This window comes from Mesoplodon mirus (assembly GCF_964341445.2).
Source record: "Mesoplodon mirus genome assembly, chromosome: 9".
Classification (NCBI taxonomy): Eukaryota; Metazoa; Chordata; class Mammalia; order Artiodactyla; family Ziphiidae; genus Mesoplodon; species Mesoplodon mirus.
In genome coordinates this window covers 9812135-9836570 of record NC_138985.1, presented here as the reverse complement: position 1 = coordinate 9836570, position 24436 = coordinate 9812135, and the positions used below count along the sequence as shown (strand labels likewise).

General features: G+C 37.8%; 2 protein-coding genes across 2 annotated transcripts in view; one reads left to right on the top strand and one right to left on the bottom strand.

Annotated features, from left to right (window-relative positions):
• Positions 1-17308, bottom strand: part of ZPBP (zona pellucida binding protein) — a gene marked incomplete at its 5' end in the record, with an annotated part of 83534 nt that extends 66226 nt beyond the window's left edge. Inside the window, 3 exons of the mRNA XM_082632814.1 lie at positions 5168-5293; positions 13299-13379; positions 17182-17308. Of these exons, the coding sequence (XP_082488940.1) occupies positions 5168-5293; positions 13299-13379; positions 17182-17308 (334 nt within the window). The remainder of the gene's footprint in view (positions 1-5167; positions 5294-13298; positions 13380-17181) is intronic.
• Positions 17309-20136: 2828 nt separating this feature from the next.
• The window catches only part of SPMIP7 (sperm microtubule inner protein 7), a gene marked incomplete at both ends in the record, with an annotated part of 56122 nt that continues 51822 nt past the window's right edge, over positions 20137-24436 (top strand). Inside the window, 1 exon segment of the mRNA XM_082632504.1 lies at positions 20137-20689. Within this exon segment, the coding sequence (XP_082488630.1) occupies positions 20137-20689 (553 nt within the window).

Below are 24436 nucleotides of genomic sequence, written 5' to 3'. Positions count from 1 at the left end.
CCTTGCACCCTGTTACAGGCTTTATCTTCATGAAAACCTTTAGGTGTTCAAAGGAAGATCAGGGGAACCCTGAGCAAGATTCCCACAGGGTACTGGCTAGAGGAGGGGGCCGGCACAGGGTACTGGCTAAAGGAGGGGGCCGGCAGCCCTGCCAAAACTCCACCCTTGCCCATTTCCCCTACCTCCTGTTGAGGAGCAATGCTTTAACCTACAAGGGAGAAGAAACAAAAATGGTCACTGAGGGCACTGTGGAAACATGTTACCACTAGGGAAGGAAACAGGAAGAAAAAAAAATCCATTCTTGAGGAAGTCAGCAAGAAGTACTAGGCCAACACTAAAGCCGGCAGACAGGCTGAAGAACTTCTAAAGGCCACACCCACAAGATCCAGTGACACCACACCTGCCAGAGACTAATGCTGAATCAGAACACTAGAGACTGCCCCTCTCTCCCAACTGCCCATCACTAATAAGAGTCTAGCGAAAATGCAGTGAAATCAAGCTAGGAGAGCTGCAAGAAAGATTCTCTCTAGAGAAAGCAAAAAAGGAGAAACCAAAGCCAAAGACGAGACAATGGAGAAAAATAAGTTTTCAGTAACCACAGCAATAACCAATATCAAAGCCAGACAATTCCTGACTAGTTTAACACAAACTCCCAATATTAACGGCTTAATAATATTTTAAAAAGTGTTCATCTCAAATATAAAAATAATTATCTCCATATTTACTATCTTATTCAAGATGTTCTTAAAAAATTAAGAAGCATACAGAAGGGTAAGAAATGGCCCATTTCCAAAATACCAAGCAATGACACAGATGTCAGAAGTATCAGACAGTTCGTTTAAAATAATGATGAATAATGTATTAAATAATTTAATGGAAAATGTAGAAAGCATACAAGACCAGATAGGTGATTTCAGCAGAGTCTGAAACCATAAGAAAAAATCAAATGGAAACGTTAGAACTAAAACCAAACCAAAAAAGTAAAAAAAGAACACAGTAACAGAGATGAAGTCTTCCTTCAATGAGCTCATAAAGAGGCTTGACACAGCTAAGAAAAGAATCCATGACTTGAAGATAAATCAAGAGGAATTTACCCAAAGAGAAAGAGCAACGAAAACAACAAAAGCAAAACACCACCAAGAAGACTGAATCCAAGAGCTATGGAACAAGTTCAAACAGTTACATAAGGGTGACAGAAATCTCAGAAGCAGCAGAGAGACAGGATGAAGCAGAAGGAATGTTGGAAGATATAATGGCTGACAATTTTCAAAAATCAAGGACAAACCAAAACTACAGATCCAAGAAGCTTATAGAACACCAAGCAGAATAATACAAATAACCAAAAAACAATGCATTTAGTACGCAAATCACTGAAAGTGAAACGGAAATAAAAAATCTTGACATTAATCAGAAAAATATGGCACACTGCCTACAGAAGGATAAGGACTGTTTTATAGCAGCCTTCTCAAGAGAAACTATACAAGCAAAAAGAATACAGAATGCCATCTTTGGAATGTTGAAAGAAAAAAAACTGCCAACCCAGAATTCTACAACCAGCAAAAGAAAAAGATAAGCAAACTTTACCCAAAGCAAGCAGAAAGGAAGTAATAAAGTCAGAAATCAGTGAAACTGAAAACAGAAAAATACCAGAGAAAAATAACTCAAAAGCTGGTCCCTTGAAATGACTGATAAAATTGTTAACCCTGTAGCCAGAGAGACCAAAATGAAAGAAAAAAGACACATCCAATACCGTATCATAGAGATCCTGGATATATCAAAAAGATAGCAAGAAAATATCACAAACTATGCACATAAATTCGACAAGTTGAAAAAAATCTAAGTTGGACAAATTCCTTGAAAGACACAAATTACAAAAAGTCACAAAATGGTGAGAAGGGAAAATCCTAGTCCTACCTCATTTAGATTATTATCTGTGAACTCTGAAGCCAGACTTCAAAGGCACTTGACTTCAGGAAAGTACCTTGTTCTCTCAATGCCTCTGTCTTCCACATATAAAAGGGAGAAAATGTATTTACTGCAAAGAGCTGTTGTGAAACTTAAATGATTAGTATATGTAAATTGCTTAGAACAGAATCTGCTACTTGATAAAAGTATACGTGTTGATTATTTTTATAAAATTCAGAATAAAAACACGAAAGTAAAAATATGCTTGCAGAATATATCCATACACGTATATCTATATTTATATATATTTAAATATGTGCATTTACTACATGTATGAATACACACGTACATAGATATATGTATGTATTTGTGCATGTGTATTCATACACATTGTAAATGCATAAAGAAAAGCTAAGGAATAATATTGTAAAAGTTCAGGATAATGTTTACCTAAGAGGGGTTGGGAACAGAAGAATGGGATTTTTCAACGTTAGAAGGTTCAACAGTCATGATAATGGTATGTCTTGGCTTCTATAGCAAGCTCAAGGATGTCTGTTTTATTACGCTTCATAACTTACATATCTTTTATACAGATTTGTATTTATCAGATGCTTCATAATAAAAATATTAAGGTAGAGTAAGATGTAATCTATGACCTCATTTTTTTAAAAAAACATAATAAGGACGCAGTTACAGGGTAAAGCTCAACGTGTGTGTGTGTGTGTGTATGTGTGCACTTATACAGGTTTGTGTGAACACTTAAAAAAGTGGGAAAGTCCACACACCAAAAAGAGTTAATTCATCAGAATGGTATTCGGGTTGAAGTAAGAGGTACAGGGCTTGCTGCAATAAATGCTTTACCTTTGTAAACCAAAAACGTTGGAAGAGAGACGGAAAGAAGAGGGCGGCAGTGGGGGTGAGAGGAAGAGAGCCTTCCAAGTCTAAGACTTCTAGCAAGTCTAAGACTTGGCCTCCACACTGTACAACCATCTAAACAACCTGGATGCTCCTCTCCAAAGGGAGGCACAAGTACGTAACTACATGTTTCTTTGGTTCAACTGTAGGGGAACTATCTTTGGAATATCCATAAAAAATAACAAAAGTACAGTGTAGTTTAACCTAGAGTCCAAAAAGCTTCTCTGTTCTTCAAGCTTTAATAAAATTAGACATTTTCCACGTCTCTCTGCAAGTGACAGTACTGAGCTTTAAAGCTGACAGACAGTGAACTATGATGTGACGCTGCACTGTAAACACAACTGTAATCATGATGTCAGAATACCAGGATTTTCTGAGAATAGTCTTTAGAAATACAAAACCATTGCATCTATATGATTTTATCCGTACCTGGAAACAATTACGTTTTTGAACATCTGTTTTCCATTATGAAAGTGAGTAATATAAAATGTCACTTCTAGTTAAAGGACTCAAAATTCACTTACACATTATACTTTGCAATACAAGCTGCAAGACCTGGCCTGGCATCTCAGAGAAGAGCATGTTTCACATCTTAATTTCCAAATCAAAGGACTAACAAATTACAACACAACAAATCAATACTTCAATGCTTCTATTTTTGAACTCACAGAGTTTTAATAACAAATATATTTGATTTTATTTTCAATATTGGATACCTTTACTCCTGGCCCCCTTCGCTGATTTATATTAACTGCCTAGCCTCTCAGGACCTCTGTCCCTGACCTCTGCTCACCCCCTCCTACACTCTAGTACTGCAGCCAGGCAGAGGTCATGCTGCTCTGTGTACCTCCTGCAAAGCTGGGCACAGTGGCAGCCACCAGGTAGTCACTCACCTAGAGCCGAGTAATTCACTTTGGAAACACACCACCTAACCTAAAGAGTGAAGTATAACTCTTTTAACCTTGAGCTATTTCAGAATCAACATAAATATTATAGCAATGTACAACTTAGATTGTTCAACTATATAAAATATGAATTAAAACATATTAAAAAATAAATATTTCTTATGAATGTTTCTTCAGCAAGTCTTTGTATGAATATACTGCTTTCCTCCATTCAGGTCTACAAAATAAACCTGTAGGTTTTCATCCACAAGCACTATCTCAAAACACCAATAAGGGAGAAAAAGGAGAAGGAAGGAAGGAAGGAACGGAGGGAAGGAGGGAGGAAGGGAGGGAGGGAAGGAAAAGAGAGAGAAAGAAAACATGGTGAATAGAGCAATAAAGAAAAAGCTTCCACAGAAGGTATGCAAAAGGTACTTCCTTGAACGGATATTTAGGATGAAAATTCATTATCTGAATTTTCAGCAAGGCTGAAAACAAAAACAGCTAAGCTAATTGATATTTTTTTAAACTACACTGCAAAAACAAATCAGCTTTTAGCAAATGAGATATCAGAATACAAGTAAGATGGGCATTTCAAAATAACAAAATAAGAAGTTGAATGGAGGAAATGTTGATCAAATCAATCATACGAATAGTAATCTCTATATGGAAAAACGTACCTTAATGAGAATAAGGCCTTGTTTTCTCAAAAATCTGAAAACTGTAAGGCTACTATTCAGATGTATCTCAAGTCCATCTTCTCCTCTGGGTGAGTGCCCGAGTACTAAACTTCCTCTTTTGTAAGCACAGCATCAGTAACATATTATTACACAGCTACCGCCAAACCATGCAGTATATTTAAGAGCATGTTTTTCATACTAAAATACTGAATGTTAAATTTAGTCAGTTTTTTCAAAATGGATATTAATATTTAGGTTAAATTCAAATATAATCCATACTGTCTGGTCAGGATTTTAATCAGAGTGAAATATAAGATAAAAAATACAAAATCATAACTACGAATAAAGTCTCAAGTTGTTCCTATGTGGGGCTGTATAAAACAAACAAAACCAGAGTTTTAAACCTAGAGCTCAAAGTGCTCATTTGTGTTTTTAACAAAAGCCAGAATCATATTTTCTTCTTCATACATACTTTGCTAACAAAAGTCTAACTGAGGTAACCAAAATGACTTTATGAATTTTACAATAAAAAAGGAAAAATTTTTGAAATATGGATACTTAGACAATTCTCCAGTTTAATCATCCAGTGTGTCTCTATCTCAAATTAAGATCCGGAAAAAATGGTCATGCCATCTACATTGTTACATTCTAACTCCAAAAAGAAATTACAAGAAAAAGAAGTGAGCTAATACATAAATGTGTATGAGATACAAATATTCTTTTTGCTCTGAGTACATTTCATACATATCATTTTTAATGATAACAACTGAAACAGAAGCCCACCTGAAATGATTTTTCCTTTCGGTCCATGCCACTGGAATGATGGGTCTATGAGTTCAGAATTCCGCAGTCGTTGGGTTACACATAACACGTGTGGACTCTTTTGATGGAGCATAACATATACTTTCACTGAAAATAAATATTAAAATGTTCCAATAATATTTGATGTTCGTTCATGATCTATATTGGCTTACATTTTTGTAGTCTGGGTTACATGTTTTCAGAAGTTTTCTTTGGATTATTGCTATTGCTTGGTAAGAACTAAATTTCATTGCATTCCATATAACTAACTTTCAAAAACATACACTTATTTGCGTGTGCAAGTGTATCTTAATCTCAGCATTATGCATTAGTCTTTTTATTCAGAGTTCATATACCAACTTACTTTGTTGTCATACAATTATTTTAATTACAAAGTATTAAGATAACTCTACATCTATACTTCATCTGTTTTGCAAAGACACCAAACCTGAAAGAAACTGACAAGATAAATTTGCTTAGATTATGGAACAATACATTAATCACAATGATGTAACACAGTGTACTGAATTTTAAAATTGTAATGTGATTAAAAAATTCACAAATATGTGCTTTGATTTTAATTATTAAGCGTTCTTCCCACTTTCCTTTAAAATTTAGAGCACTGCTCATTAAACAAGCAAAAATAGTATTCTCTAGGAGATACAAAAGGAACACAGTAAAGATTTGTTTTGCATTTACTCATAAGAAAGCTTTTAGAAAAGCTTCTAGAAACTCCTCAGTAATCCCATGGCAACACCTCACTAATCAACCATATACTAAGATTTTTGTGTTCCAGTAAAATAAAAATTGTTTCTATGAGAATCAAAATTCTCCTTAACTTTAAAGAAACTGTCTCTAAACTTTAGCCATACAACATCATGTTTATTGAATGTAGCTTTTAGATAGCTACTCTTACTTAGGTTAAGAAAGTTCTCCTCAATTCTTGGTAATTTGTTTTCCTGGGACACTTGCACCTATATTCATAAATGTAACTGTATATAATTTTCTTACGCTATCCTTTGTCTTTTTCCAATTTCAGTACAAATTTGTTATTTAGTGTTTAGCACTATTAAGTCAGGCATCTAAGATTATAATAGCCACATAAAATGAATTAGGCAGATTTCCTTCTATAAATTTTCTCTGAAAGAATATGTAAAGTGTTTTTGTCCTTGGAAACTATATAGCCTGGTACTTATTTTTTGGCAAGGGAGGAAGTAGCAAAACAAATTTCTGATTAACAATCTGGAGAATTTAATTATTAGTTTACTAAGTAATTTAATTAAGTCTGTTTTAGAAACATATTTTAGTAGAGTTATCCACTGTAAGTTTATTATATAAAATTATTCAGAATACTAAGTTCTGATTTTTAAATCTCACCATATCTTAATTTATTCATAATATTTTTGTACTTTCATTATTCTCTTGTGAAACAATTACCAAAACTCTGTCTACTAATTGCTCCAAAGACAGCTTTTGGTTCCATTCAATCTATTATTATTCTCTGGTCTCCTTCATTAATTTCTCCTCTTATTTTATTTCCTACTCACCTCAGTTTAAATGTTTCTTCTTTTTTCTACTTTTAATGAATGCTTATTGTATTAACGTGTCATTCCTCAGCATGACTTACTGGCTCTTTTATAAGGACACCAGTCATATTGGATTTGGGTCTACCTTAATGACTGCATTTTAACTTGATTACTTCTATAAAGACGCTGTCTCCAAATAAGTTCACTTTCTGGGGAACTAAGGATTAGGACTCAAACATGATTTTAGGGAGAAGGACGATTCAGTCCATCACACTGAGATTCAGTTGTTTTTCTTAACTGAAATGTTAATTCATTTTAAGGATAAATTTAAGCACATCCAATAAAAAGTTAGTTATATACGACTGTTTTATAATTTAGGTTTAAAAGCTGTAGTTTTAAAACAAAAGCTGTGATAAAAGTTGTGATATCAGAGAAAATGGCAGAGTAAAGAACTCCAAAACTCATCCCCTTCATAAAGGTAATAAGAAAATGGCACATATTGTTACAATCAACATTTTCAGAACTCTGGAAATTAATCAAAGACTTACAGCACCCAGGAAAAATGTACTCAGGAAAAACAACTGAATCTCGGTGTCATGGCCTGAATTATGCTTCTCCCTAAAATAATATGTTTAAGTCCTAATTCCCAGTTCCCCAGAAAGTGAACTTATTTGGAGATAGAGTTTTTATAGAAGTAACCAAGTTAAAATGAGGTCATCAGGGTAGGCCCAAATCCAATATGACTGGTGTCCTTATAAAAAGGGGAAATTTGGACACACAGACAAACACAGAGGAAAACAGTGTGAAGAGATATAGGGAGAAGATGGCCATCTCCAAGCCAAGGAAGAAGAACTGGAACGGGTCCTTGCCCTACTGCCCTCAGAAGGACCCACCCAAGCCTCCATGATTGGACTTCTATCCCCCAAGACTGTGAGACAACACATTTCTGTTGTTTAATCTGTCAGGTCCGTGGTACTTTTCTACCGTAGCCCTAGCAAACACACCTGGTAAAAACAGTGAGTTTGTAGTGCTTTAAGTTGCTGTATTCCCATTAGAACCAGCAGCCTGGTAGCCACTAGAGGGGCAGATGGGGTTAGATGGACTTCAGTGCCTCCTTCCCAGAGAATTGTCATTATTTCACCTTTCTGGCAGTGTCCTGGAAGACACCATGCACAAAGCTATCTTTACATGACCTAACTTGGAGCACACCCACTGTAAAAAGCCTTTTCCCCAAGAGTCTTTGTCAAAAACAACTAGAGCTTGCCACTTAACTTTGTAAATGCCTGAAGCAGTGGGAGTAAACATCAGCTTAACCAAAAGCTTAAGAGGAAAAGCTGTGTAATGACATGTCAATGGGAGCTTTGAAAACTTCAGACACGTTCCTAGGAAAATAGAAGGGCATGTGCATGCACAGAGTGGGCCACGTGGCCAAGACTGGACATGCTCAGTAAAGAATGAGAGGCCTTAAAGTTCTCACCTCTGGCTGAAATTGAGCCTCTGTACAGCAGAAAGTGAAGGATATGCTGGAGTTGTCAACTGCCTGGCTAAATGTTTAAGGTAAGCCATGACAAGCTCACAAGGATTCTCAGAAAATATTAGGAGACTAACTGGTTCAGGTGTTTAATGAAATCTCTGTTGAACCATTAACCTAACTAAGCTAACTAAGCAAAGACTTCAGTGGCCACACATGACAAAGAATACAGAATTTAAAGAGAATTAGTTCAGAAAAGTCACTAAACAAATGCTATAGGAATACCTCATTTTACTGTACTTCACTTTACTGTACCTCACAGATTTTGCATTTTTTACCATCAATGGTTTGTAGCAATCCTGAGTTTCAGATGACGGTTAGCACTTTTTAGCAATAAAGTATTTTTTAATTAAGGTACATACATTGGTTTTTAACCAAATGCTATTGCACACTTAATAGACTGCAGTACGATGTAAACATAACTTTTATAGGCACTGGGAAACCAAAAAGATTCATGTGCCTTACTTTATTGTGATACTTGCTTTATTGTGATGGCCTGTAACTGAACTTGCAGTATCTCTGAGTATGCCTGTACAACAAAAAGCAACTACATAAATACCTAGATAAAGGGGGAAGAATCTGATTTCCAGAGTACTACATAATATTCCCTACGAAGTCCAGTTTTCAACCAAAAATATGAGTCATGCAAAAAACCAAGAAAGTATAGTCATAGGCAGCAAAAAAAGCAACCAATAGAAACTGTCCCTGAGGAAAGCCAAATTTTGGAGTTACTGGACAAAGACTTTAAATCAGTTATTTTAAATATGATCAAAGAACATCATGCCTAAAGTACTAAAAGAGTATGAAAATGATGTCTCTCCAAATAGAAACTATCAATAAAGGGATAGAAGTTATAAAAAAAGATCCAAAGAGAAATTCCAGACTAAAAAGTACAATAACAAATGAAAATTCACAGTAAAGAATCAATAGCAGATCTCAACAGACAGAAGAAAGAATCAGCAAACTTTACGTTACATCAATGTGGGATTTATCCAATCTGAGAAAAAGAAAAATAGAAAGATAAGTGAAGATAAATCAATAGTACTCAGAGACCTTTGGGAAACCATCAGGCATGCCAGTAAATGCATAAAAGTCCCATGGAAGAGTGCAGAGAAAGAGCCAGAAAGAATATTTGAAGGAATAATAGCAAAAACTTCCCAAAATTGATGAAAAACATGAATCCACACATCGAGCAAGCCCAATGAACTCAAACCAGGATACATTCAAAGAGATCCACACCTTAGGTACATCATAATCAACTGTGAAAACCCAGAAACAAAGAATCTTGAAAGCAGCAAGACAGAAGCAACTCAATACATGATATGGTCCTCAATAAAATTAGCTTACTTCTCATCAGAAACCATAATGAAATAGAAAGTTTGAATAGACCTAAAACAAGTAAAGTGATTGAATAATAAAAAAAAAAAACTTCCACAAGGAAAAGCCCAGCACCAGTTGAATTCACTTGTGAATACTACCAAACAAGTAGAATTAACAATACTTCACAAACTTCCAAAAAAATGTAAGAGGAGGGAACACACTCCAACTCATTTTATGAAGCCACTATTGCCCTAAAACCAAAATCAAAGACAACACGAGAAATCTACAGACCACTTTTCCTTATGAATATGTACATGATAATCTTCAAAATACTAGCAATCAAATCCAGCAACATGAAAAAGGATTATACATCATAATCAACTCAGATTCATGCCAGAAATGCAGGGCTAGTTCAAAATACAAAAATCAATCAATGTAATACCTTATCATATCCATAGAATAATGGACAAAACCCATTGATCCTCTCAATATATGCAGAAAAATCATTTGACAAAATCCAATACCCTTTCACAATAAAATCACTCAACAAATTCGGAACAGAAGGAACTCTCTTAATCTGATAAAGGGCATCTACAAAAATTCACAGCTAACATAATACTTAATACCAAAAACTGAAATCTTTCCAGGCCCCCAAGGTCAGGAACAAAACAAAGATATCTGTTAACATCAATATTGAACTGGAGGTTCTACCTGGAGCAACTAGCAAGGAAAAATAGGCAGATTGTAAAAGAAGAAATAAAACTACCTCCATTTGCAGATGACATGATATTATATACAGGAAATTTTAAGGAATAATTCCCCCATCCCCCATTTAAAAAATTAGAGCTGTAAGTGATTCGGCAAGATGAAAGGATACAATATCCATTTGCAAATCTCAACTGTATTTCTATACAGTAGCAATGAGCAATCCAAACACTAAACTGATAAAAAACATTCTATTTACAGTAGCATCAAAAAGAATAAAATACTTAGGGATACATTTAACAAAAGTAGTACAAGAAGACTCATACACTGAAAACTGTAAAACATCATTGAAGGAAAATAAAGAACACCTAAATAAATGGAAAGACACTCCATGTTTATGAATTGCAAGACTGTAGAATGTTAAGGTGGTAATACTCCCAAGATTGATCAACAGATTCAATGCAATCCCTATAAAAATCCCAATGGGCTTTTATTCCAAAAATTGCCAAAGCTGATTCTAGAATAACACGAAATTTCAAAGGACCCAGAATAGCCAAAACAATCTTGAAAAAGAGCAAATTTGAAGTACTCACACTTGATAATTTCAAAACTTATTATAAAGCAACAGCAATCAAGACAGTGTGGTACTAGAGTAAGGAAAGACATATATATCAAAGGAATAGAATTTAGAGTCCTTAAAAAAAAACTCATACATCTATGGCAAACTGCTCTTCAACAAGAGCACCAAGACATTCGATAGAGAAGTAAAAGTTTCTTAAACAAATGATGCCGGAACAAGTGGATATCCACAAGCAAAAGAATGAAATTTGATCCCTACTGCATACCATGTGCAAAAATTAATTCAAAATGGATCAAAGATCTAAATATAAGCACTAAAACTATGAAATTCTTTCAAGAAAATGTAGGAGTAACACTTTGTGGCTGCTGATTAAGCAATCACTTCTGATACATGACTCCTAAAGCACCAGTACAAAAGAAAAAATAGAGGGCCTCCCTGGTGGCGCAGTGGTTGGGAGTCCGCCTGCCGATGCAGGGGATACGGGTTCGTGCCCCGGTCTGGGAGGATCCCATATGCCGCGGAGCGGCTGGGCCCGTGAGCCATGGCCGCTGGGCCTGCGCGTCCGGAGCCTGTGCTCCGCAACGGGAGAGGCCACAACAGTGAGAGGCCCGCATACCGCAAAAAAAAAAAAAAAAAAAAAAAAAAAGAAAAAATAGAAATCAGACTTTATCGAAGTTTAAAATGTGTGCTTTAAAGAACACTATCAAGAAATGAAAACACAATCCATAGAATAGAAGAAAATATTTGCAAATCCAACATCTGATAAGGGTCTAGTATCCAGAACATATTAAAAAAAAAAAAACTCTTCCATCTCAGTAATATAAAAGACAGCCAAATTAAAAATTGGGTAAAGGACTTGAACAGGCATTTCTGTAAAGAAGACATCCAAATGGTCAATAAACACATGAAAAGAGGTTCCACATCACTAGTCATTAGGGAAATGCAAATAAAAAGCACAATGAGAATCCACTTCATATACACTAGGATGGCTAAAATTGTAAAAGATGGACAATAATAAATGTTAATATGGATGTTGGGACATTTGAATCCTCATAAATTTCTGGTGGCAAAGTACAATCGCTCAGGTTCTTTGAAAAATTGTTTGGCAGTTCCTCAAAATGTTAAACATAGAGTTACCGTATGTCCCAGCAATTTTACTCCTGGGTATACTGAAAACATATGTTCACACAGAAACTTGTCCAGAAATGTTCATAACAGCACTATTCAAAATAGCTAAAAAGTGGAAACTTCCTAAATATCCATCAATTGATGGATACACAATTGTAGTATATCCATTCAATGGAATATTATTCAGCCATAAAAATGAATGATACATTCTGTAACATAAATGAACCTTGAAAACATCATACAAAGTGAAAGAAGCCACACACAAAACACCACATAGTGTATGATTCCACTTATATGAAATGTCCGGAATGGACAAATTTATGGAGACAGAAAGTAGATTAGTGGTTTCCAGGGGCTGGAGTGTGATTGCTTAATGGGTATGGTGTTTCTTTTTAGAGTGATGAAAATGTTATGGAATTACATAGTGCTGATGGTTTCAGTACCTGGTCAATATACTAAAAACTACTAGATTGTATACTTTGCAGGAGGAATTTTAAAGCATGTGAATTTACCTCAATTAAAAATATATATATACAAAAAAAGTTGTAGATGCTATGCCTCATGTTACTGCTACAAAATCTTATTAACCCAAAATCTTTATGATATACAGATCCCATTTTTAAAAAGTTTTAGCATGAGAACTGCATATGGGGACTTCCCTGGTGGCGTAGTGGTTGGGAGTCCGCCTGCTAATGCAGGGGACACCGGTTCGATCCCTGGTCCAGAAAGATCCCACATGCCGCGGAGCAACTAAGCTTGTGCACCACAACTATTGAGCCTGTGCTCTAGAGCCCGCAAGCCACAACTACTGAGGCTGCGTGCCACAACTACTGAAGCCTGTGTGCCTAGAGCCCATGCTCCCCAAGGGAAGCCACCACAATGAGAAGCCCATGCACCACAACAAAGAGTAGCCCCTTCTCGCCCCAACTAGAGAAAGCCCACGTGCAGCAATGAAGACCCAACGAAGCCAAAATTTAATTAATTAATTAATTAATGTTTTTAAAGTGTTTTTTAAAAAAAGAACTGCATACATTTAATATTAGGTTTAATTATTATACAATACCAAGCAAAAACACTGTAGACAACTTTAATTAGATAGCTTTTAGAAATAATTATTTTTTGCACACTTAAGAAGTTACATCAAACAGAATTAAACTATATGAATCTAACTCTGTAGAAACACCTTTAATCCATTTCCATAGAGGAAAAGGGCCATAGGAAACTAGGATAACTGGGGAACACTAGCCTTTTGCAAAAGATTGATCAAATTTAAACAAATGCCAATTACTTTCTTACAATTACTGAAAATCTATTTATTAATACCTGGAAAATTTGGTGATCCCACTATTTTCATTGAATCTTGGGTCAAGTGACTACCTCTTGGTAATCGAGCCAAATATCCCACTATCAAAAACAAAAAGAACAGAATTAATCAACAATCTGGCTCATTACAAATTTCAAGACATTCGAATAGGATAGTATCGCAGTCTATTTGACGTTTGTTGAAGGGGAGCCATAATTCAATATCCTCTGATATCTGGTATCTCTGTTCCAGCTCTATTCCCTTCATACACTCCAATGAAATTAACATATCCACCGCTTTCCCTATTATGTCTCACCTTCAGCTTTTTCTACATCCACTTAGAATACTCTCAATAAGTCCAAATCCCCACCCTTCAAGACCCAAATCACAAGTCCCTCCTCCCTCAAACCTTGTTTGTCCTCATTTCTTACCTTTTTAGTTCATCATCAGCTACACTCACTTTACATTGTATTACAGTTCTTCATGCACAGATATAATTTTCCTTATTTGACTATAAGCTCAATAGTAGGATCAGTGTTTATGTCAACTTATGGAGAATCGATATCTTTTGACTGCCTTCATCCAATTCCCCTCAATCCCACCTCTGCTAACCACAAATCTGATCTCTTTTTCCATGAGTTTGTTTGTTTTTGAAATAAAATTGTCCCACAACACTTTGTTAGTTCCTGTTATACAACATAGTGCTTTGATGTTTCTATACATTTCGAAATGATCACCACGGTTAGTCTAGTTATGATAAGTCATCATACAAAGACATTACATTGCTATTGACTATGTTCCCCACACTGTACATTTCATACTTGTGACTCATTTATTTTGCAACTGGAAGTTTGTACTGCTTAATCTCCCTCACCTACTTCTTCCGTCCCGTTTGGCAAACACCTGCTTGTTCTCTATCTATAACTCTGTTTATGTTTTGATATGTTTGTTTTTTTAGATTCCATATATAAGTGAAATCATGCGGCATCTGTCCTTCTCTTATTTCACTTAGCATAATACCCTCTAGGTCCATCCATGTTGTCACAGTGGCAAGATTTCATTCTTTTCTTATGGCTGAGTAGGAGTCCACTGCATGTACCTATTATCTTTATTATCCATTCTTCTATTGATGGGCACTTAGGTTGCTCCCATATCTTGGCTACTGTAAATAATGCTACAATGAACACAGGGATGCATATATCTTTTCTAATTAGTGTTTTTGTTTTCTTCAGATAAATCCTAGGAGTGATATTGTTGGATCATATGGTAGCTCTATTTTTAATTTTTTGAGGACCCTCCATACTGTTCTCCATGGTGGCTTCATCAATTTACATTCCCACCAACAGTGCAGGAGGGTTCCCTTTTCTCCACAGCCTCTCCAGCACTTGTTATTTGTTGCCTTTTTGATAATAGCTATTCTAACAGGTGTGAGAATGGTATCTCATTGTGGTTCAGACTTGCATTTCCCTGATGATTAGTGATGTTGAGCATCTTTTTCACGTGCCTATTGGCCATCTGTACGTCTTCCCTTGGAAAAAGGTCTATTCAGATCCTCTGCCCATTTTTTTTATTAGTTTCTGCTTTATAACAAAGTGAATCAGTCATACATATACATCTGTTCCCACATCCCTTCCCTCATGCATCTCCCTCCCTCCCACTCTCCCCATCCCACCCCTCCAGGCGGTCACAAAGCACAGAGCTGATCTCCCTGTGCCCATTTTTTAACTAGACTGTTGTTTTTTGATGTTGAGTTGTATGAGTTTTTTGTATATTTTGGATATTAACCCTTACAGGATATATTCTTTGCAAATATCTTCTCCCCTTCAGTAGGTGGCAGTCAAAACGTACAAACTTCTAGTATTAAGATAAGTACATATTTGGCATGTAATAAACCATATGATAATATAAATTATTATGATAAACATATGATGAATACAATTAACACTGCTGTATGTTACATATGAATTGTTAAGAGTTAATCCTAAGAGTTCTCAACACAGGAAACAATAATTTTTTCTATTTCTTTAATTTTGTACCCATATAAGATGATGGACATTCCCTCAACTTATTGTGATAATCACTTCATGATGTATGTAAATCAAATCCTTATGCTGTACACCTTAAAATTATACAGTGCTGTATGTCACATATACTCCAACAAAACTGGAAGAAAAAAGTATGTTCCTTAAACCTGGAGGACACAGGGATGGGAAGCCGAAGAGGAAGTCAGGGCCAGACTGGGGAGGCCTCTGTAAGCCATGCTTTGACTCTGCAGAAACCAGCAAGCAAATAAAAGATTTAATCAAGAAAAAAATCATCCGTCAAGCACTATACCTTGCACATAGCAAATATTAAATAATAATTTTTAAATAGGATATATTCTGATGTTGTTCAGTTCTCGCTGAACAAGTCAATGTTGATGGACACAGGAGTGTGCACAGACAAGGGGCAGGAGCAGCACAAAAAACGCAATAAAGCTTAGACCCAAATCCTCTGTGTTGTTAAAAGAGAGGAGGCAGAGAACAAAGAAGAGTATGCTATTCAAAATCAGATGACCTGGGGCTTCCCTGGGGGCGCAGTGGTTGAGAGTCCGCCTGCCGATGCAGGGGACGCGGGTTCGTGCCCCGGTCCGGGAAGATCCCACATGCCGCGGAGCGGCTGGGCCCGTGAGCCATGGCCGCCGAGCCTGCGCGTCCGGAGCCTGTGCTCCGCAACGGGAGAGGCCACGACAGTGAGAGGCCCGCGTACCGCCAAAAAAATAACAAACAAAAAAAACAAAGTCAGATAACCTGGATTTAAATCCCAACTCCACTAACTAGTCTTAGGAAAGTCACTTAAAACTCCAGGAGCTTCCGTTTTCTCATCCGCAAAATGAGACTAAATTCCAGATTTAGAGTTTTTGTAGGAACTGAAGGGACTATTGTATAAACTATAAAACGCTACATAAATGTTGCTTCACTATTCATACCTTACATATTAAGATACTGCGTTCTTCGTCTACTTCTTATATCCTCAGGCCTGATCTTGTTCTTGGATCAAAAGACAACACACACACACACACAGAGTCGTACCTAGCATAAGATCACGGGCCGTGGTCAAGAAGCATCCTTCCCCCATGGGGTAATTAACGGCTATCGGCTAGTCTCTACTTAAACTAGAATGACCTTTGGACTTTGGCATATTTTGTAATGTCTCTTCACCCCATTCCTTTCCATTCTCCTCCTATCCCCTGTCTACCTCCGCAGCCCTTCCTCATTCATATTCTTGGAGGGCTTCTTTTTTCATTGCCCCTTTTCTGCACAAATTGTATTTTAAACAAGCCTCGTTTGTGCTTTCTATGATTCAATTCTGGGAGATACTTTATTTCTAAAAAGTCTAAAACTTGAACGCAGCCAAAACCTTTCTAGTTAAATGACGCCCGTTTAATTAAGCACTCCCTTCGGTATCTTAACTCTATTTTGAAAGCATGAGAAAGTACTTCGGATCTCTGAATCAAAAGGAGGAAACAAAAGGCGGCAGCGGAGTATCAAAACTTTAAGTTCCCAGTCGTTCCTGTACTTTATAGCTAAAACCAATAGATGGAGCTCCAGGACCACGGGAAATGAGAAAGCGGCGGGATGTCTACTCATTTCAAAATACACTGAAATCCTGAGCCCCGTACGTCGTGGAAAGCTGGCAAAGGACCCGGGGGCTGATAAGGGGCTTGTTAACAGCCAATTTAATCTCAAGCCTTGAGCTGTGGGTGTTTGAATGACCTCGCCCGTCTAGACGACATCAGTGTGCCCAGTCCTCCTATTAAATTCAAGAGCGGGACCAGTGATAGAGGCTTTCCCAGCAGCGGACGCCCGTGACACACAAAAACCTCCGGGAGCCGCGGTCCGGAGCCGCCCTCCGTCGCCTCACCTGACGCGGGAGCCCGCAGCACCAGCGCGGAGAACACCAGGACCACCGCGGCCCGGGAGAGCGGGGAGCCCGCGGCCCGGGACCGCAGCCAGCCCCGCCGCGCCCGGCCGGGGGCCGAGGCCTCCATCCACCCGCCGCCGCCGCCGCCGCCGCCGCCGGCAGACACTCAGCGTAGAAGGTCGTTAGGCAGCTCGCGCCCACCCGCCCGCCAGCGGACCGGAAGGGGGGCCGGAAAAGGGCCACCACTTCCGGCAGGGCGGGGGCGGGGCTGGACGGGTCGTGGAGGCCTGGGGGGCGCGAAGTCGCCCGCCATCAGGACTCCGCCGTCGCTCAGGCAACCCGGAAAGCATAGGCGACCTGTGGAAAGTTGTGGAGCCGCAGAAGAGTCGCGGGCCGAGGGACGGGCTGGCCGAGTCTGAGCGTTGAGGCCGACTCTGGACCACAGGGCGAGGGTCACGGGAGTGAGGGCTGGTCCAGCCCGAGAGGGCTGCCTGCCTCTCCCGACGTCGGCTGCTGACTACCTACGGATTTATGGGACGCACCTGGGCGATGGATGCAAGGTCCAGCCACCGGGAATGGAAGTGGGCCCTGAGCCCCAGGAAGAGGCTGGGCCGGAAGAACGAGGCAACAGCCTTCGATGGAATGGACCGCATGCAGCGCTCAGCCCGAAAGATGGTCTTTTATCACCTGAGTTCAGGAAGATGCATTAAACCACCCATCCGCCTACGTGGGCGTTTATAGCCAGAACGTGTTAGAATCCTCTGCGTTTCTGCGGTGGGAAGGATTCACTTCACGTGAAGGGAGCTACGATACAAGTAAATCTTATCCAGTTGGTACAAGTACATAGGAGAATGAAGTTTAAGCAACAGAAGACAGAATGCCCAATAACCCTGTGTAATCGGAAGAAATGAGTGGTCCAGGTGGTCTGAAAGCCATCTCTGGGTGTCCTTCTCTCCACACGAGGGTTTTCGAACGGACAGCCTGAGCACCCACCTGAGTCCACCGCCCCGCTTCTTCGGTGGCGTATCTCGAACATCGATGCCTTCAGATGTAGCTTGTTTGTGCCACAGAGCATCGCCCCTTGCTGTCTTTCAGCTGGCCTGCTTTACCAACTATGTCTTCACAGCTAGAATCGTGTCTGTTTTGCCACCATGTTAACCTCAACTCCTGGGATAGTTCCTGGTATAAAGTAAGCATTCAAATAACCATAAGTTATTTTTTTAAAAAAAGAAAAGAACAGAAAACATCTAGCAGAAAGGAAGGAGAGTTTATTTTGGACCAGGACCAGGATGAAGACATATCCAAATGTCTTCCTGGACATATCCAAATGTCCAGGATTATGTAAATATCCAAAGAAGTCCTTGGTTCTTATTAACAAAGGAAATTGAAATTTCTGCTTATTTCTTGAGTTTTCTGGCTATCTTTATGCATGTGCTAATTGGTAAAATGTATCCAGTACAGTTTATTCTACTGAGTAGATTTACTTCTTTAGAAATCCTTTCTAATCTGTATAAAGTCCTGAATTGAGTACAGCCTGTTCAGGCATGTCTTAGTAAAGAGACCTGCATGATTTAGATCCAGCCAGCATTTTGGTCAAGGTCTTGCACTTCCTTTGAGCACACCTAGTAAACAAATTTTCCTGAATAGTGCCCAATAAATCACTATATTTGTCTGGATATATATTCTGCTAAAATTCCTTTTAATTTTTATAAACAAGTCAACCTGCACAACATGATTTTTACCAAATGAACTTTGGACTGTGGACTTGTAGAGAATAAAGGGCAGAGAGGACTGTTCAGACCATGCTAAATCTGGAAATCTCTGCTTTCTGTAATTCAGCAGTCCCTCCTGCCTTGGTCTGCTGTGTAAATTCCTAATATTCAACCTGAGAATAAGAAGTAATATTGGAGATCTTAGTTAATGTATGGTGTGATTCTAAAGATGGAAAGCTGATTGCTGAAAACCAAAAAGAAAGTGGGTCTGTCATTAGTATTTGCACTTTTTACTCCAGTAGGGATGGTGTTAGCTTTTGTGCCCAAATTCTACTGTCTGGAATTCCTTTGATAGCAGTTTTCGTGCAAGACCAAGTTACCTACTTGAAATGAGCTTTTAAATGAACAGTGTATTGATGATGGTTTTTTTTTGCATTGAGCTGATAGCTGCTACTTACTGTAGTTTCCAAAATGAGTTTAAGAACTTCATTGCTCTTACTCTGCCATCATGGTAGCAAAAAGGTAAGTAAGGATAATGTAGGGCACGTAAAAGATGAACCTGTACTTTGACTATAAATTGCAAGTTACTATCCTTAAAAATTAGATACATTGATTTAAGTGTAATGTGATACATGTTCATTTTTTGCACTGCATTTAAATTTACAATTTATATAGGCAGTGTGTTTTGTACTTTTTTATATCTATCAGGTAAATACTTAAAGTATATCAGAGATATGCTTTAAAAATATATTGCCTCTTCATTAACTGTTTTATTTATACCCTTTACTGAATCTCATTTACCCATAAAGTAACAACTTATGGAAAAATTAAAAAATTGCAAATGAGCACAATTTTCCTGAGCATTGCTGAGGAAACTGTCATGGAGATTTTTACTGACAAGTCTGTTTTTGTTTTTCCTAAGAATTAAATTATGATGTATATAATAAATGGTCCAATGTGTTAGAGTTCTAGCTGTTGCCAAGCAACATGGGCTCTGTTTCATTTTGGTTTTTTCTGTTCTGGTCCCTTACTTCCTTTGATGGAGGAAAAATATTTACCTTAAAATTTTTTTAAAAGAAAAAACTCTACTCTATTGACATTGAGAAAGCCAAATCAATAACTATGTTAGGTTAACCAATCCTCAGTGGTTAGAAATATAAGAGTTTTATAGTTAAAGAGAAAGGAGACTTCAGAAGCAATTAATGTACAGTCACCCACAATTTTAAAGAGAAAGGCCGTAGATATGGGTTCACAGCACACACCTGGAAAGATAAGTATCTCTGAAGGATCCTTCCTTTCAAGAACAAAGGCTGTTGAGAATATAGATTACCCACACTATCATGCGCTCTCACGAAAACTGAACATGCCTTTTGTGAAAGGAGTTGAGGACAGACATGACTGTGGCAGAATTGAAAAGAAATGCAACCCGACTTTTCTTAAATTTCACCCTTATCCCCCTTCAGTCCTGCCAGACTATCATTTACACTATCCTTATCCCCCACTGTATGGGCCAGATTATCCATTATTTCCACTTCGGGATGATGTACCCTTAGGTGACACCTGTTCAGGGTTTGTGAGTCCTGGTGGTGATGCTGACTTAAAGCCTGGCATTGGCAGAACCATACCAAGCTTGGTAGATTTCAGTGATGTGAAACCTCAACATCGAGTTCCCAGGCCAGACACAGGACTTCAGACGACATTAAAAAGGAAAAAAGTGTTACTAGAAGAACTAAAACAAGACAGGAGATGGAATTCCAGGGCAGTACCAGACATTTCCATCCGAGCAAGACTTGGAGGTAAATGAAGTGACATGGGCTTTGTAATTTTTAAACTCTCAAATGAGAGAGAAGAGCATGGATCTAAGATTCAGTATCTAGCAGCTCATTTGACATAAAGTTGTAAAAGACCAAATAAGGAATTCTTATTTTTAAATTATGGATTGTAAGGAAAAAGTAATAAGAATGATAAGCCTTTTATAACCCTGTTTGTAAAAAAATAGTTGGTTTTCAAAAAAACACATTCATCAGTATGTGGCCAACACAAAGTATATATCAGATAATTTATTCTAAACACACAGATAACCTAATTTTGCCACAAAGGAATTAATATTTAACTTTGATAATTGTGTATCATGCCTCCCTATCTGTCTCTGTCCTTTGAAAAAATTAATTTGCTGATGATTATCAAAGAGTTAGGTTACAGGAGCTGAAATGCAATGCGAAGGTAGTTGAAAGTAAATTTGGGGGTCTTGTAAGAACAGGAGCTGAAGAGAGGCAACCCCTGCATTAATAACTCCACCACATTCCTAGAGGCAGAATTTGATGAGCACTCACTGACTGCTGCACCTTTTGGTTTCTCTGTAAGAACTCCCAGAGCGTGTCACAAGCCTGGCCCAGAAGTGGTGAGAAACTTCCAGAAGAAAGCCACGGGCAGTGTTCCTGTATGGAATGTGCCTGGTAGGCAGGGAGTGAAAAGAGATTAACATGTTTGAGCATGTGGGAAAGGCAAAGACCAAGTGCTGTATCAAGAGATGCTGAGCTTGCTCTAGCCTTAAGAGGCTGCGCCCTCTTCACCACTCCTCTTCAGTGCCCAGCCACAGACCAGAGGCCTAGGGAGGCTGTGTGGAGGAACAGTGACATCATTCTTTTTTGGAGCAGTGGAAGCTCATGGTTCCTGCCACTCCTCCATGAAGAGAGGCCATAGGCACTTGGGACCAGGAAGAGAGTACGAATCAGGGCAAAGGTAGTAGAAATGCAAAGCCCCACAAAATAATGGTCCCAAGCCACACTCTCCAGATACACACTCTTGAACAAGAAAAGAGCAATTTGATGAGAGAGAAGCATGGGATAAGAACTATGCTTTTAATGTGCACTCTAGTTGTGGCCTCAGTGGGTAGGCTTAGGGAAATTCCTTAGTTTGGAATGTTCATGTAAATATATAAATGAGGTTCAATAACCTATTTTAAGAAATAATTATTTTATAATCCATTTGAAATACCATCTAGGGAAATAAGGTATTACTGAGAAGCAAATGCAATTCACATTGAAGCAACCATTGATGAGTTCAGGCCAGTCTTACAGCCATAGTACAGTTTTCACTGATTCTGAACTAGTGACCAATTTTCTGATCTGTCCAGAAAGGAGCTTGAGCTCAATCTTTTGTTAATGTTTCAATGTACACTAATAGTCGTTATCAAGAACTCTTCTTTAAAGGAATCGAAATCATTTTTCATTGTAGTCCTATATTAGACAAGTATGACACTTTGCTTGTAAGCAGAAAATCCAAACCTAGTGTAATTTTTAAGAACAATATTGATTTGTTTTCGTAAGTTTTCCTAAGAGTGAACTGTCAAAGCATTCCAACAAATTAGAGGCGAAGAAGCTAACTTACGACTGAAATAGGGATAACAGACATTTCACCAACAGTTCAGAACCAAATATAGAGCTCATCTAGCCTCTATTTCACTGCCTAGATCAGTACAGCAGAATGGAGAAAATAGGCTCTAGAGTGAGACTGTCTGTACTCTATTCCTGGCAGGAAATTTACTTGCACCATGACCCAGGACTCATTGCTAATCTCTATGCCTGTGTATCCTTATTTGTAAAGTTCAGATACTAGTTATAATTTATAATAGTGAGGGCTACTTACTGTTATTCATGTAAAAATATCTGACAAAGGAATGAACCAATAACATCTGTTAGATGTTGTAAAGTTAAACAAAGTCATGTTTTAAAGTTAAAGTCCAGAATTTTCAGTTCCTTCATACATAAATTCTCTTATAAAATTGTAGAAATTGAATGAATTAAGATGGGTAAAATACTTAGCAAAATTCGTGGAACCTGGTAAAGCATTTAATTAGTAGTAGCTGTTATGAGCTATTAACAGTTTTAAAGAACAGTACTTGGAGTTCAGGGACTGATTTCAATATAATTTGGCCTATGCTTTCAGTGATTCTGGAAATAATCATTAATTATAAATAATAAATACTTTCAGTTTTTAGCAAACCTAAATACACATAATTTCTCCTACATTCTGATAAAGAAGGATATCTTCTCAGAATTAATTATATCACACACCATTATGCTTTTCAGTGGACTTTCATAAATATCCAAACAAGATCCTGAAAGATTATATTGCTGATTTTTTGTCCTATTTCAACCTTATCTAGACATTTAACTGTGGTCAGTTGTTTTTTGTTCCTAGTTTCATCCTGTCATGGGAGCCTCATCTGAACCTAATTACCTCCAAATACCATCATATTGGGGTAGGAGCTACAACATATGAATTTTAGTGTACACACCCTCAGTAACAACCATCTTAACCATTTTTAAGTGTGTAGTTCATTGGTGTTAAGCACATTGGTGTGCAGCCATCACCACTGTCCATCTCCATAACTCCTTCCATCTTACCAAACTGAAATTCTATATCCATCAGATACTAACTACCTTTCCCTCCCTCCTCTCCACCCCTAGCAATCATTTTACTTTCTTTCTCTATGAATTTGACTACTTTAGCTACCTCATATGAGCAAAATCATACACTATTTGTCTTTTTGTGACTGGCTCGTTTCACTTAGCATAGTGTCCTCATGGACAACAGTGTTCTTGCTGTAGCATATGTCAGAATTCCTTCCTTTTTAAGGCTGAATAATCTTCCATTTTATGTATATACCACGTTTTGTTTATCCTTTCATCCAACAATGGACACTTCGGTTGCTTCACCTTTTGGCTATCGTGAATAATGCCGCTATGAACGTGGGTGTACAGATATCTCTTCAAGATCCCACTTTCTGTTCTTTGGAGTATATACCAAAAGGTGGAATTGCTCAATAGTAATTCTGTGTTTAATGTTTTGAGGAGCCAGCTATTGTTTTCCATAGTGGCTAATCCATTTTACATTGCCACACAATGTATTAATGCACAATTACAATTCCTTACATTCAAGGAATAAACCCCACTTGGTCATGGTGTATAATCCTTTCAAATGTGTGTTAAATTCTGTTTTCTGGTATTTGAGGACTTTCGCATCAGTATTCATCAGGATATTGGTCCATTTCTTCTTGGAGTGTCTTTGTCTGGCTTTGGTATCAGTTGGCCTTATGGAATGAATTTGGAAGTGTTCTCTTCAATTTTTTTGGAAGAGCTTGAAATGGATTAGTGTTAATTCTTTTTTAAATATTTTGTAGAATTTACCAGTGAAGCCATCTGATCTGGAGCTTTTCTTCGTTGGGAGTTTTGATTACTGATTCAATCTCCTTATTAGTTATAGGTCTGTTCATATTTTCTGTTTCTTCATGATTCAGTCTTGGTAGGTTATGTGTTTTTAGGAATTTGTCCATTTCATGTAGGTTATATAATCGTTTGGTGTACAACTGTTCATAGTACTTTCTTATAATCCTTTTTATTTCTGTAAAATTGTTGGTTCAAAACCTCAGGAGTTCCCCAGGTGAAATCCAAAACTGGCCCCTGTACTCACAGGGCAAGGAGAAAGAGGCAGACTCTCCAGATGGGTAGGTGGCAGGTTTAATTACCGAGGAAACTTAC